This window comes from Myotis yumanensis, unplaced genomic scaffold (assembly GCF_028538775.1).
Source record: "Myotis yumanensis isolate MYYU_CA2020_CCGP unplaced genomic scaffold, mMyoYum1.0.hap1 SCAF_5, whole genome shotgun sequence".
Taxonomy (NCBI): Eukaryota; Metazoa; Chordata; class Mammalia; order Chiroptera; family Vespertilionidae; genus Myotis; species Myotis yumanensis.
In genome coordinates this window covers 4464753-4480846 of record NW_027223756.1, presented here as the reverse complement: position 1 = coordinate 4480846, position 16094 = coordinate 4464753, and the positions used below count along the sequence as shown (strand labels likewise).

Sequence of the window (16094 nt, the reverse complement as noted above, 5' to 3'; positions counted from 1 at the left end):
TCCCTCCCCTCGGCCCCTCCCCCACACACAGTGGTCTAGCCCAGCCTGCCCCGCCCCCACAGTGGTTCTGACCCTCCCCCCACAGGGACCCCGCCCCCCACAGTGGCCCCGCCCCTTGGCCCCCCACACACACCCAGTGGTCCAGCCCAGCCTGCCCCGCCCCCACAGTGGTTCTGACCCTCCCCCCACAGGGACCCCGCCCCCCACAGTGGCCCCGCCCCTTGGCCCCCCACACACACCCAGTGGTCCAGCCCAGCCTGCCCCGCCCCCACAGTGGCCCCGCCCCTTGGCCCCCCACACACACCCAGTGGTCCAGCCCAGCCTGCCCCGCCCCCACAGTGGCCCCGCCCCTCGGCTCCTCCCCCCACAGCCTGTGGTCCCGCTGGGTCCGCCCGCCCCCGCAGCGCCAGCCCCGGGCCCAGGGTCCTCTGGTCACGGCAGGTGGCGGTTGAGGTGGTTGCAGACGAGAAGCTGCGATGGCGGAGGCGCGGCGAGGGAAGCAGGCGCGGGACCCGGCGCGCTTCGTCTACGTGCCCCGCTTCGGCTCGCACCAGTGCGGCGGCGTCCTGCGGCTGGGCGGGCGCCGGGCCGAGGAGCAGGGAGCGGCGGGGGCCCGCGGCGAAGGGGAGCTGCCCCCCGGCTCCGAGCCCGGGGCCCCCGCGGCCTCCTCAGCGGCGGCGCGGGCGTCGAGCGCGGGGAGCGGCGGGCGGTCGGCGGCGCGTGCAGGTGGCCTAAGGGGACGGGGTGGGAGGGGCGGGGCCCGCGGCCCGGCGCCTGCCCTGCTCCTGGCGGCCCTCTGTCCGTCTGTCTGTCCCGCGGTGTCGGAGTGGCGGCCTGTCAGTCCTCCCGACTCTAGGCCCCCCGCTTGCGGGCCACTCGGCCCCGCGGCCCGGCCCCGTCAGCGTCCTGTCCGCTCCTGGGTGCCTGGGAGCGGCGCTCAGATGCCTGTGAAAGGCATCGCCACCCGCCGGCCATCTGCGTCGGAGCGGCCATTGGCGGAGCCCGAACCGGAGCCAGGGCCTGGCCCTGCGGTCGGCTCCCGGGGCGGCTCCCGGGGTCTGCGCTGAGCGTTCCCTTCGGGAGCAGGGCCTCGTTCAGACGGTGTCGCTTCCTCTGCTGCCCCCCCCCCTCCCCCCCCCCCCCCCCCCCCCCCCCCCCCCCGTCTCCCTGCGGGTCCTCCGGGACTGTCTTGTGTTGAACCCCCCGTAGGGCAGCCCATTGCGTCCAGCTCCTGCCCGGGTGCGGGGTCTGCTCTGCTCTGTGAGTGGCTCCCTCTCCCATAACGGCCCCTTTCATGCCTGACATTTGTGCTTATGAGGCCTCTTGATCTTTAAAAAAAAATCACCTGTATTCAGCATTGAATGACACACATGGTGAGGAGGTTGACCAAGTCCCGTGCCCTGGTCACCGGTCACAAGCCCTGCCTTGCTCTGCGGGCGGCCCTCCGTCTGCTCTGCTGGGAGAATCGCCGTCCACCCGGCTCCCCTTGAACCTGCAGTGCAGCCTTCCACGGAGCCGTTCACCTGTCCATCCGGAGCCTTATCATCACCCCCAGGAGAACCCTGCCCCGTCAGCGCTCACTGCTTCTCACCGCCCCCTCACCCCACCCCTGAGCCCAAGCAAGCACCAGTCTACTTTCTGCCTCCATAGCTTTGCCTGCTCTGGACATCTCTACTAATAAAAGGGCAATATGCTAATTAGACCGGGAGACCTTCCGGAAGTCCTTCCGGACAAAGCCATGGTGGCAGGGCCCAGGCAGAGGCGGTTAGGGGTGATCAGGCCAGGAGGGGAGGGCAGTTGGGGGTGAGCAGGTGCATGAAGGGGGGGCAGTTGTGAGCCATCAGGCTGGCGGTGGGGCAGGGGGGGTCAGTTAGGGGCGAGCAGGCCAGCAGTGGGGGGCAGTTGCAGGCAATCAGGTCCACAGGGGCAGGGGGGCAGTTGGGGGCCAGCAGGCAGAGTGGTTGGGGGCCATCGGGCGGGCAGGCAGGCAGGTGAGCGGTTAAGAACCACAGTCCGGATTGCGAGAGGGATGTCTGACTGCCGGTTTAGGCCCGATCCCACAGGCCGGTTATCCCCCGAGGGGTCCCAGATTGGAGAGGGTGCAGGCCAAGCTGAGGGACACCCCCCTTGGCTCAAATTAGACCAGACAGCCAAACGACCTTCTGGACGTCCTTCCCGACGACCTTCCGGACGAAGCCAGGGCTGCGAGGGCCGAGCCCCTTGCTGCACGAATTCCGTGCATCAGGCCTCTAGTTTCATATAAGTCAAATCCTACAATATGTCAGTTCTCCTGATTGGCTTTTTCACTTGCCTAGTGATTTTTGTATGTTAATTTCAGATCCTCGTACTTCACTGAATTCTTTTATTATTAGAGTTAGTGTTATTGTTGATATGCATTTTCCAGGCATACTATTATTTATAAACAGAATTTTTCTTTTACCCATTGTTAGGCCTGCAATAGATTTGGTATTACCTAGTGATCAGCAATATACCAACAATTGTAAAAATCCCCACAGAGAGCTCGAGAGACCCTCATAGTTGTCTCTGTTCTCAGGATGGCGCCTCCTTTAAAATACGTACTGACCTTGATGTTTCACTTTCTTTTTTAACGATTAGGTTTAACCCAGAAGACGTTAGCTAAAAAGTTTGAGTTTCCCATACATTTCAATGGAGCTTCCAAAGTAATGAAGAAAAAGAAAAAGGTATATTATAGAACAGGGGGATGAGCAGCGTTGAATTTTACATTAAGCTCTCTAAATACAAATGTGTGAATATGCTCAAGACAGTATAAATAGTGCCATCTTTTGAAAAGTTTGATTAACTGAAATGAAAAAGTAAAAGTAATTTATCAGAAATGGAATTTGGTTTGGAAATACTTATTAACAATAAAGACTAGTCCTTGTGGTGTTTGAAGGTATAAAACACATTTTAATCAAAATGTAACCCACCGGGAGATTTTTCAGAACATTAAAATATATGTCCTATAGACTGTAACAAACTCTGATGGATAACATAGGAGAAAATCATGGATTTCACAGAAAAGAATGTATCTATTGGGTCATGTTGCTTTTTTAAAGACAAGGAACGTACATTAAGCGTCTGCCAGGAAAGCGGACACGGACGAACCGTTAGTGCTGAATCTTTTCCCCTCTGGCCCAAAGGTCATGGTAACCTGAATGTTTAAACATATTCAAGATCATTTGCTCATCTTTCATTTCCACCATATATTTTATACTTCAGTTTAAAGAAATGGTTAGTTAATGACGGCACATAAAGTAATATTTTCTGAGCTTAGTGTGTGAGTTGTAGTTTACATATAGTATAAAATAGCATTCGAGGTGACTAACCCTTGCAGCAAATGTATTTTGAATTTCCCACTAGAAATATTTTTTCCAAGAACCAATTCCTCTTGGGTGAGGAGAAAAGAGCAATAGCCAATATTATGACTATTGTGTACCAGACACGGTACGTGCTTTACAAATATTTTTCATTAATTCTAATAATCGGATGTTTGAGGTTTTTCCTGGATGAGATTAAGACACTTGCCCAGTGCCAAGCAACGGCGAGAGGCAAAGCCAGAGTCTGAGCCGAGGTCTGTGCACTTGCTTCCGTGGTCCTCACTCTCCATTCTAGCACATTCTTGCTCTAGTCGTTTGGCTTTGGTGTGTCTTAGTACAAGTGTTTCTTATCTAAAATAAAACACATCAAAATGAAATTACTGTCCACTGGCTTAGACATAGAAATAGAAATTCATTATTTTTATTATCTTTTGAAACAAAATCGAATGTGTTGGAACCATTTAGGTAGAGCTTTGTAGACATGGCCTTGGAGAGGAAACTCCATCCAGGACAGGTGCCTTAATACAGAGAGGGAATGCTGGGAAGCTGGGCAGAGAAATCAGAATTCAGTGATCACGGAAGACGGTTACATTTAAGTTTTGAGTCTCTAAGTGCTAATATTGCTTTATAATTATAATATCAATTGACATGCAGCACAGTTGAGTCACTCCCAGTCGCCTCCATCAAAATGTAGGTTCTTAGTACAGTCACTCGATAACAACATCTATTTTGACAGTAAATCTGCAGAATTTAATTTTGCCTTTCTGCTCAGTGTTCCTAACCTGTACTTATCTTTTTTTAAGGTTTCAGTGTGGAAAAAAGTACACAAAGTCATTTCTAGAATGCTCAAAGAAAACGAAAAATATAGACTCAGGCTGAAATGCCAACGATTAGCTGGTGAAAGTAAGTTATAATATTTATTGTATTAAAGCACTGGCTTCTATAACAGTTTAGTTTCCCTGGATCACATGAGAACAGTACTTTTCCTAATTGTCATGCAAGGTCCAGAACTCTGGAAACGAGGCTAACCACTGTTCATCATCATTAAAAGTACAGCAAACAGCACAGCCGTGAGGTAGAGTAGAGGCCGGAGGAGGCGGGAGTGGAGGGCTGCAGAGGTGAATGCTGACGGGAATTTAGTGAACAAGGGAGCACGCTTACCTCTTAGATCTGAATTTCAATGCCAACCTTTAATACAGATTACAAAGCTGATCCCTAGTGACGAAGGAAGACACTGTCAGCAATGTAAATTATATGTCACTTTACATAGTCACGTGGGTGCTGCCATCTAACTTAATGCATTTGGCAAAACCTGCCCTTGAGCTGTGGCCTTGATGTCACTTCATTCCTGGGAAACATCTTGTAGATTAAACCAGGTGCTAAAGCTGCATCAATATTGAGTTCCATGCTGTGGCCAGAGCAACACTAGATGTGATCTAGTACATTCATTAGAGTAATTGGATTCGCACGCAATTAAGTTGGATAAAAATCTCTGCGTATGTAACTAATAACGCCACACAGATTGATAATCATAATAGTTATTTTCTTTCCTTCACATGGATGTCCTATCACATGTGTTACCATGCTGGATGCTTCTGTAGGTTCTTAGTACAGTCACTTGATGACAATGTCTATTTTGACAGTAAATCTGCAGAGTTTAATTTTCTGAAGAATATTTTCAAACAATAATAATTAGAAACGGAACGCCGTTTTGTAAACAATGTGATACTAGAAACTCATTACTGTTTGTGTAATAGTGCATCAATAATGGCAGAAATTGTTTGCAATTATGGCATATATGCCAGTGTTCAGATTAGTGATGCTCTATTTTACTTTTCTTACCCAATTAAGAAAGAGAATGAATGGAGCAAGAGAGTGATTAGGAGAAAAAAGTAGTCAGTGGTGTCTTAGGGGAAAGGATGTTTGAATAAGTGGTGCCGTGTGCAAAAACCCGGACCTTGTTCTGAATGTTAGTCCAGATCCAGTGACTTGAATAAACATTCTGGGTCAGATCTAGTCTTGCTCTGGCCGTAACCTTGAACTTGCGGGTTCTCTTGTGCCTCAGCAAGAGGCTTTCTATTAACCATCAAACACTCTTGTAAGGATTGTTTAACAACTTAAAATAATATGCTGTGTTTTTCAGAAACAGCCTCTTACAAACAAAAGATATCCTTGTAATTCATTATTACAATTTTAAACCAGATTACAAAAACTAATAATCCCGCCTCTAAGATGTATTATAACTTATTCCCTAATATGCATTTATTAATGGGAAAACCTTTCCTAGAGGCCCACTTGAATTTCCTTATATTTTATATTGTTTCTAGACTGAGATTACACAAGATGAATCTTCTCATCGTCTTCTGGTAAGAATCTATTTTGATAACAATTATAAAGTATAGACTTTAACCCTTTGAGTGCCAACCAATATCCTAGGAACTATGCTAAAATTGCCAAGGCATTTTTCCTAAACAAGCAGTTTAGGAAAAAAATTATGAATCGCAAGTAAATGAAGTTACATATTCAAAAAGTTAAGGAAACCTTTACTACATTTGCTTTCATCTTTGACATATATTGTTTGCTGATTGTATTATAAAATACTAGTAGAAAAAAAATTTGAACAAAACATATAATGTTAAAATAGAGGGACACCCTTCTCCAATATCTTCCACAAAATCGTCATCTTCACAGCAAGAATTGACATATTTAGCAATATCATCACTAATAAAAGCAGACTTAGAACTGGACACCATTTCGAAGCTTTAGGGCTACAAAGTCTGAGTAAACTTTATAAAATCGTAGTACCTGTAAAAAATTAGGCAGATAAATGCCAGTGGTCAATTTTAGAACTACAAACATTCGGCATCATAAGTAATCTGCACTTAGGTGCCATCTGTCAATAAAGAGCGAACTACTAGCATCTAATAGTGATTCTGCAGGAGGGGCGCGATAGCGCTCCCGGCACTTTTGGTGAAAGACAGGAGAGCGATCGCGCTCCCGGCACTCTAGGGGTTAAAATTTCCCCTTTATATCCTACTTTCTCCAACCCTTAGTGTATACCCATTGCTAACTCCAGCCAGTTTCCTTCCTGAACCCAGGGTTTGGCACATAGTAGGCACTCATTAAATATTTGTTGACATTTGATAAACTATTTGGGGCCCATGTCTGCAATGCTATTGAAACTGCTCTCTCCATGGTCCATCGTTTTCCTTTTTGTTCCTGTATCTGCTCAGTTCTCTTCTCTCTCTGTGCCCCCCCCCTCCCCCGCCCCGCCCTGCTGCTTCCCGCGGTGACAGGTCCTCTTCCTGTCCAGCATGAGGGCACCGCGGCTTCCGTTCTTCAGGGCGCTGAGAGGTGGGCTTCCTCGTTTCTCTTACAATGGCTTCCCAAAGTGGCAGTCACACAGCGTTCTCACGAAATAGCACAAGAAGTAAGCACTGTAAAGTAATTCCTAGTTTTGTTTCTTCTTTTAGTTATAATTTAATTACGACGAGACTAGGATTTGTGGCAGCGTGTTCTTCTGTGACTGTTCAGCGAATCTGCCTATTTCCCGTGGAAGGACACGGTGCCCGGGCAGATGGCCTAGGCCTTGCCCACCACGCAGTCTCCAAAGCCCCCGGCAAGGCGGGACCTGCACTGTGGGAATGTGCTGGGTAACTTTGAGGCTGCTGAATTCTTGGGGAAAGCTTCCAGATTTAGCGTATGAAGCTCAAATCCTTGTAAAATGAGACATTTACTTGTTTATGCTGTAATTTGTGCTGCACCAAGTTTTGTGGTGAATGGGAATGTTCATTTCAATGTCGGCTTTTTTTTTATATAACTTACAGTACTTGACATAGTCAGGTAACCTGTTTTAATGATTGAATGTGTCAGTATTTATTAGATTTAAAACTAAGTGTCATGCTGGGTCCAGACTCAGTGTGCCTCACTGTTCCAGAGCCCTGGGTAGTGGAGACTCCTAGGAAAAGAAATGTTCTCGATGGGTGCTCTACATCTTTTCATTGTTATCTAAACATTTCTGGTGAAAATGTATTAAACCTCTGTTTTTTTAATAGAACATAATAAACATAATACAACTTTTCTCTGCTGACAGTATCTAGAAAGTACTCACATCTGATCACAGTGCCCAACCCCTTCCCCCCGCCTCCCTGCCTCTCCCACTCAAGGTAACCATCGCCGCATTTGTGCACGTGATTACTGTTCATGTCGTTCTATTGCAGTGTCTATATGTCTTCCTGAAAGTGCGTCTAGGTGTCTGATTTTCTCTGAGGCATCATGTCGCATATACTCTTCGGACTTTTCCTGTTACCTTGTAACATCCGTGCATATTGCTGACTGCCATTGGGGTGCGTTTGTTCTGCTCTGCACTTTCTAAAAGTCAAGTAAAGTGTGAGGGAATCGCCACGTTCCTGGGAATAATGCACTCTGAGCCCCGATCATCTCACTGTTCCTCAGCATAAACTTACTAACCACGTGCTTCATCTGTTTAATTTTAAAGATGATCCTAAATGATCCCTGTGCTGTTAGAACTCTGGTGTGTGCCTAGAAACATTTGTATTCCCAGAGAAGTTACAGCAGGAAAGGAGTCCACCTGCGGATGCTAAGTGAAGGGCTGTCTCGCGGCTCCCTCACTTCCCTATTCTGTCCTTTCTGAGGGTAGGGACACTCTATACATGTAAACTACAAGGTTCTGTCCTCTCTGAGTGCGAGGGACACTCTCATGTTTCTGGAAGTGTCCCAGTCTGATCTCAGGCGGCTCCATGGAATGGTCACTTGTTAGTCGGGCTTCCTGTGACCCTGCTGTGCCTTCCTAGGACTCTCTGCCTGGGATTGGTGCCGTTTAGAGAAACCTTTTAAACAGGTGACTGGATGAGCTCCGTGTGTGGGCGTGTCATTTTAGTATTTGTGTTATGTGATTGAGTACAGGCCAGAAGCCAGACCTTTTATTTTATTTTTTAAAAACCACCATGAAATGGAATCTTCTGGACATCAAGAGACAGAGACCGACTAAAAGCTGAACTTATCCCAGCAAAGGTAATGCCAAGTGCAGGAGCCACAGACGTGCACTGCCCACTCCTTCTTGCAGGCAGGAGCTCCAGTTACACGCCATCTGGGGCAGAGGCGGGCGTGGGCCAGCCCGCACGAGGCTCCTGCCTTTTGTGAGCTGGGTTCAGGGGGCCTTCTTTAGTTCACGCGTTTATTGGTGTAATGCTTACTGAGGACATATTATGTCCTAGGTTCTGTTCTAGGCACTGGGGGAGCAGAGGGGAAAAAAACATATTACATATCTGGCTTCAGGGGAAGACATAATAAACACCTAAAGTATTCTGTATGTTTAAAGAGCAGGTGCTATGGAGAAAAATAAAGGGTGTATTGAGGGGTGCAGTGGAGGGAAGGCCTCATGCAGAAGGTGACATGGAGATGAAACTGGAAGGAAGGATGCCAGGCGTGTAGAGGCCGGACTCTGAGGCTGGAGGAGAGGGAAGAAGAGGTCCCGTGGGGGAGGGGGGAGAGGAGATGAGAGGGTAACAGACGCCAGACTGTGTGGCACTGTTTTGAGGACTCTCCTTTTCCTCCGAGTGAGATGAACTGTCGGAGTGTTTAGAGCAGAGTAGTGACATGAGCCGCCAACATTTAACAGAGCTACTCTGGCAGCTGTTTTGAGAAGGGACTGGTCTTAACTTGAGAGTCAGTGAGGGATGGTCTTTCTCTCTGTCTTCTCATCTATAATAATAAAAGCATAAGATGCTAATTAGACTGGACGTCCTTCCGGACGACCCACAAGGGCTGAGCCCCTTGCACGAATTTTGTGCATCGGGCCTCTAGTATAAGCATAAAAAATCAAGCAGGTGGAACTTCTCTGCAGAGAGGGACTTTCCTGGGAAATTTGCAAATTCTAAAGCTCTCTTTCCTTGGCAAACACATATAGTCCATCTCCTGGGAGGGGACACTCACACTCTTGTTGCACTTTAAGAACTACAGGTATATGAAACAATTCTAAAAATCTCTAATAACCGGGGAAATGCACAAAACCACAGTGACATCTCACCTCACACCTGTTAGAATGGCTGATATCAAAAGACAAAAAAGATAAGTTTTGGTGAAGATGTGGGGAAAGGGAACCACGTGCACTGTTGGTAGGAATGTAAGTGGGTACCGCCGCTGTGGGAAATAGTACAGGTGTTCCCCAAAAACTTGAAAATAGAACTGCCATACAATCCAGCTACTCCAGTTCTGGGTGGGGATGAAGAGGAAATTAAAACAGTGTCTTGAGGAAGTAACTGAGCTTCCAAGTTGACTGCAGCATTATTCACAATAGTCAAGATATGGAATCAACCTAAGTGTTCGTCAGTGGGTGAATGGAGCCCAGCTGGCATGGCTCAGTGGTTGAACATTGACCTATGAACCAAAAGGTCATGATTCAATTCCCGGGTCAGGGCACATGCCCAGGTTGCGGGCTCCATCCCCAGAGTGGAACTTGCAGGAGGCAGCCGATCAGTGATTCCCGTCATTGATGTTTCTATCTCTCCCCCTCCCTCTCTGAAATCAATAGAAAAAATATTTTTAAAAATCTGAAAGTTTAAAAAAAGGATGAATTGATAAAGAAGATGTGATACATACATACATGCACACACCCACACACACAATGGAATATTAGCCTTTTAAAAAGAAGGAAATTCTGTCATTTGTGTCAACATGGATGAGCCTGGAGAACATCATATTAAGTGAAACAAGCCAGGCACAGAAAGACATGCTGCATAGTTTCACTTATAGGTGGAATCCAGAAAAGCCGAGCTCATAGAGTAGTGGGGGCTGCCAGGGGCTGGGCAGTGGGGGCAGTGGGAGCCATTGGTCGAGGGAACAGTCACGCAGGGTGAGTGGTTCTGGAGCCCCACGGCACATGGTGACTGTAGTGAATACTGCTGTGTTGTCTATTGTAGTCTCCCTTATGCTTTCTGTGGTTTCAGTTACCAAGAGTCAACTGTGGTCCGAAAACATTAAATCGAAAATTGCAGAAATACACAGTTCTTAAGTTTTCAATTGCATGCCATTCTGAGTACGTGCGATGAAGTCGTCCGCCTTGGTCATCAGACCAACTGTCGCAGTGCACCAGTGCTCGTGCTCAAGTCACCCTTATTTTACTTACTGATGGCCTCGAAGTGCAAGAGTGGCGATCCTAGCAGTTCACACATGTCAAAGAGAAGCCGTAAAGAGCTTCCTTTAAGTGAAAGGAAGGCTTCAGTACTAGCCAGTTTTGGGCATCCACTGGTCTGGGAAGGTATCTGTGCTTGATATGCTAGATCTTAAATGTCATACACACACACACACACACACACACACACACACATACACACGGTAACTGTGAAGTGATGAATATGTAAATTAGATTAATTGTGGGATCACTTCACAATGTATACATATATCAAAACATTACATTTTACATCTTAAATATGCACAATGCTTATTTTTTAATTATACTCCAATAAAACTGGGAGAAAAAGTAATAATAGTGTTTATAGTGTGCTCATCCTCTCTGGTGGATCAGAGGGTTTCAGGGCCATGATGGGAATCTGCCACAAGGTCTCCCATGATGCCCAGCGACCTTACCTTCAGCTCTGACTTCACCACATGGCTTACTAGCCTTTTCCAAGCCCACTGCTTTTTAAAAAGTTGGTATTTGCCCAGCCCATGGCTCAGTGGTTGAACATCAACCTGTGAACCAGGAGGTCACGATTCGATTCCTCGTCAGGGCACATGCCCGAGTTGTGAGCTCGATCCCCAGTGTGGGGCATGCAGGAGGCAGCCAATCAATGATTCTCTCTCATCATTGATGTTTCTATCTCTCCCTCTCCCTCTCCCTCTCTGAAATCAATAAAATAATATGTTTTTTTAAAGTTTGTTGTTTAGAACTCAAAATTTTTTTTCTCTAGCAGAAAATTATTCATGTTTTTTCCATGAACTTGCAAATAATTAACATGTTTTGGGGAGATGAAAAAAAAATATTAAGAAAAGATGAAAATCACCCATAAAAACATCTAGGAAAAAAACCCTATAAACATTTTAGTGTCTTTAAATCTTTATATTTTCGCATAGTTGAGATGTTTATACAATTTTATTCTTTTTACTCAACATTATAAACATTTGCCATATTGCAACATTCCGTGACGTAATTTTTATTGACTGAATAGTATTCATCAAAATGAATGAACCAAAATGTGCTCATCCACCCCCTGGTTAACATGTAGGTTGCATGTCAATCCCGATTCTTACCCAGCCACCATTACACAAATAATCATGCAGTTTTAAAGAATGATCCGTATTTCAATAGGAGAACAGAGTATGAAGGGAGCATGTACACGAGAAGCCAAATATAGTCTGGGGTCTCGGGGAGACTTCTCTGAGGAAGTCATGTCTAAGTGGCTCTGAAAGACCCTGGGACATGGGAGGAGTGGAAAGAGCATTCCCTGAAGAGGGCGCCATTTTCGTGCTGAAAGTCTGGGTTGGGGAGGAGTGTGTGTTTGGGGGCAGGGGAGGGGGAGAGTGGCAGGAGGTGACGCTTGTCGGGTAGGCAGGGGGCAAATCATAAAGAGCCGTAGAGGATAAGTTTAAGATTTTAGTCTTTATCTTAAAAAAAAAAAAAAAAAAAGCCCCTGTAGAGTTCCAGGTAAGGGGGCAACATCACCAGGATTTCGTTGTGCAGACATTGCTTGGACGCTGGTATGGAAAACAGGTGGGCGAGGGGGGCGGTGCAGGTGTCAGGAGACCTGTCAGCTCGGGAGGGAGAGGGGATGAGGAGGCAGCAGAGAGGATGGGGGCTGATTTGGAGACATGGGAGGGAGAGACAGCGAGCTGGTGATTGAATGAAGGAGGGAGGAAGATGTCGAGAACCCCTCTCTGTTTCCTGGCGGGGGCAGTGGATGGATGATGGGGCCACAGGAGGAGGGGCAGGTCCAGGGAGTGCAGTTTGGGGACACGTTGAGGCTCAGCTCAGTGCCTCTGAACCACCCAATGAAGATGTCAAGGGAACAGTTGTATGTTGGGATCTGAGTCTATAACCCGACAATCAAGGGGTAGCTGCCTGTCACTACTTGAGCCAATTAAGCAGAGAGAGAGTGGAATCATGTATGAGCGTTTATTCCAATACTGCTGGCAATATGAGAGCAGCGGGTCACCCACAAAAATCTTCTCTGTCTCCCCTCCCCCACCCCCACCCCCCATAAGCTAGCTGCTTATATTGAGTAGAAGGACAAAGATTACACAGGGAAGTAGGCAAAATGATATGCCAAATGGGCAGTTTACAGGTAATACAGGCTGGAGATTTGCAAAGGCCTGTGGGTAAGCAAAGGTTGGGGGTCTTCAAAGGGCTGGAGACTCTGGTTTCTGCAATAAGGCTGTTCATCTGTCCATGACAATAGGCTGCATCTCCAGGCGAGCTCCCAGGTCCCCGGTGCAACTCCCAGCCAGGTTAGAACGTGCCTTCAATAATCAGAACAAAACCATCACGGTTAACAGAGCGTGATTAATATTTCTCACAATTCTAGCTGGTCCCCAACATTCTATTTCTGCCCCTATCAAGTCCAGAAGAAATCTCTCTGCTGGAGATCACATTTAAGAGTTATTGGCATCTGAATGGTATTTGAAGTCACGAGGTATGATTGTCAAGTATGGTGTGGAGACAGCCTGGAGCAGAGCCCACGATGGAAGCTGCGCTGCCCAGGTAGATCGCCTTCAGGACTGAAAGTCTTGTCCCTCTGCTGTTAGCTGCCACTTAGCTGTGAGCCCTCTCTGGGTATTGCCCTTGGCTGAGGACAGCCACCTTGCCCAAGTCTTAACCTGCTGGGGAAGGGCACCCAATCTCGGTGAAGGACGACTACAAAGGGCCAGCCTAGCTGCAGAGGACCCGGGAGATGGCTGAGGGCTTTGTTGGGACTGTGTTGCCGTTCAAGTTCTCTGCCTGACCAAGTCTGCTTCCTCCCCTTCCCGCTCCATCCTGAGCGCGCTCCCAGTAAATGCCTGCATTCCAAGCTCTCCGCGTTGGTTTTTGGGGAACCTGTTCTGCAACCCAAACTTTCCACTCAATGGTGACTTATTTTACAACAGACCGGACAGCTTTTGTTGAAGAGACAGCTGAATGGATCATTTAACAGGAAGAGAGCCTCGGAATGCCTTTTAAAGACAACATTCTAGGCAAAATACAAAAACTCTCATCAAATTATTTCTTCCCGAGTGCATCCCCAGACTTCCGTGGGTAGAGCTCTGTGTAAGTCATCCTGCTTGTGTGAAGCTGATGTCAGTTTCACCCACAGGGCTTGCCTCCTTCACTTCGCCGTCCTCAGCCCTTCCTGCCACTCAGAGGAGAAGTTGGGGCAAGCCTTTCTGCCATGGCCTCTCTGCCTCACCATTGTCCTTCCCCCTTTAAGTCCGAAGTCGGCAATGACCCATTTCCTTTTTAAGTGGTAAGAGAGCTTCATGCTTTTCATAGCTCTCTGACTGCTGTTATTTGAAATTTAAATATAGAGCTGCTAGCAAGAGCCTGAGCATAGCTTCCCTTTATGCTTGCCTCTGGGAGAGTCTTAGAACAGATTTCTAAAAGGCTTATATTTCTACCACACCATTAAATTTGGGATAACATTCTTAAACTGACAGCGTGATTTATAATGAGACAGTTAAAGTGCTTTTATCATCTCTTTCATTGGAGATATATCTATACATGGAGACAAAGCAAAACTCTTAGTGCTGAGACGTGATGACATTGATCACAGAAGACCCGGTTCTCTGACATGTATGTATGTAAAGTAATTATTTTCACATAAAGCCTCCTCCTTTGAGTCCTTTGGAAAAAGACTCGCATTTGTTCACTTTCCTCCCACTTCCAGTTCTGACAGGAGTGTCTCAGGGAATGGGAATAAAATGTGAAAAAGGCATCAGTGAAAGTAAACACAGGCTTAGCATCTGATGGGCATGGGGGAAAGGAGAAGCAGGAAAGGGCACGAATGTGTTATAATTATCTCTTTTCCATGGGAGGAGATCAAAAGAATTTGTTTTGTTCTTCAGGCTGAGAGATGGCTGTCAATTCAGGGATGTTTTCTGACATTAAAAAATCACCAGCCCAGCCGAAACCGGTTTGGCTCAGTGGATAGAGCGTCAGCCTGCGGACTCAAGGGTCCCAGGTTCGATTCCGGTCAAGGGCATGTACCTGGGTTGCGGGCACATCCCCAGTGGGAGATGTGCAGGAGGCGGCTGGTCGATGTTTCTCTCTCATCGATGTTTCTAACTCTCTATCTCTCTCCCTTCCTCTCTGTAAAAAATCAATAAAATATATTTAAAAAAAAAAAAAAAAAAAAAAAAAAAAAAAATCACCAGCCCAGCTGGCGTGGCTCAGTGGATGGAGCGTCGGCCTACGGACTGAAGGGTCACGGGTTCGATTCCGGTCAGGGGCACATGCCTGGGTTGTGGGCTCGGTCCCCAGTGGGGGGCATGCAGGAGGCAGCCAATCAATGATTCTCTCTCATCATTGATGTTTCTATCTCTCTCCCCCTCTCCCTCTCTGAAATCAATAAACATATATATTTTTTAAAAATCACCAAAGGGGGAAAAAAGAACAACACCCCACATATGTGTCCCAAGTAGCTAGGGGGGAAAGTGTATGTAGAAAACAATGAAGAAAATCACAAGAAATAATAAAAATAATAAAAAATGTAAGACAATTGTCTTATTGTCAGACTTAATTATAAGTATTTACATTCCCATGTTAAAAAGGTTCCTTAAAATGACCTAGTCAAGAAATAAAGTGCGATTTTAAAAGGCTGGGAAGAACAAATAGGATCTGTAGAAGGAAGGGTTCGCAACTGTATTTTAGATAGAGAGGAACTCAAATCACAAAACACGAAATGGACAAATAGATTCTTTTACGTTCATTAAAGCAAAGTTCACAAAAAGATGCAAACTTGTGAGGCTAATATACCAAATAGCATAGTTTTAATGCAAGGAGAAATGTCACAACAGTAATGGCACATAACAACACCCCTTTCTAATTCCTTGACAGGTCAAGCAAGTAAAAACAAAATCAATGAGTGTACAGAAGATTTAAATAACTAACAAACTTGATTTAATAGTTATGTATAAAAATCTATATTTATATAGAATATAATTTCTTTCCTTATGTTCAGAGAATTTTCACAGAAATAATTCATATCTTAGACCACAAAGAAAATGTAATACACTCCCCAAAGCAGAGAATATACAGAAAACACTCTTGGACCACATGCAATAAAACTAGAAACTAGTCTTAAAAGAGATAAATTAGCAATGAGAAAAATAGCATTTAGAAATTAAAATGAAAAACAAACTTATTTTACTGAATGACTGGAGTCAGAGAAGCAGATCTTTAGTTATAAAATAACTGAGGAACTGTAATGAAAAAGCAAATATTTCAGAAGTAAATTAAAATAAGAGCATTAATTTCTTTCATTACCAGACAGGGACAAGGCAAATCAATAAACTAGATATCTGTCTCAGGAAGTTCAAAAGAGAAAAATGAGATAAACTTCAGGAAATTATGGGGAAGCAAATAATTTTTTAAAGTATAAATTGGTAAATTAGAAAACTTAAAAATGATTGCCATAAGAGATGAGTCTTTAAAATGCTTATCTAATAATTGAGTAAGAGTAGATATTTGTTTTACACTTAGAGATGTTGTTCTAAGCACTTTGCCTGTATTAACTCATCTAATCTTTATAACAACCCAATAGTACC

At 45.8% G+C, this 16094-nt stretch overlaps 1 protein-coding gene across 1 annotated transcript; it reads left to right on the top strand.

Annotated features, from left to right (window-relative positions):
* The first annotated feature begins 476 nt into the window (after positions 1-476).
* Positions 477-7369, top strand: CUNH5orf47 (chromosome unknown C5orf47 homolog). The gene is made up of 5 exons (XM_070417071.1): positions 477-726; positions 2617-2702; positions 4142-4241; positions 5666-5704; positions 6812-7369. Exons 1-4 carry the CDS (start codon positions 477-479, stop codon positions 5668-5670), a joined length of 441 nt encoding a protein of 146 aa, XP_070273172.1. The 3' UTR covers positions 5671-5704; positions 6812-7369.
* The last annotated feature ends 8725 nt before the right edge of the window (positions 7370-16094 follow it).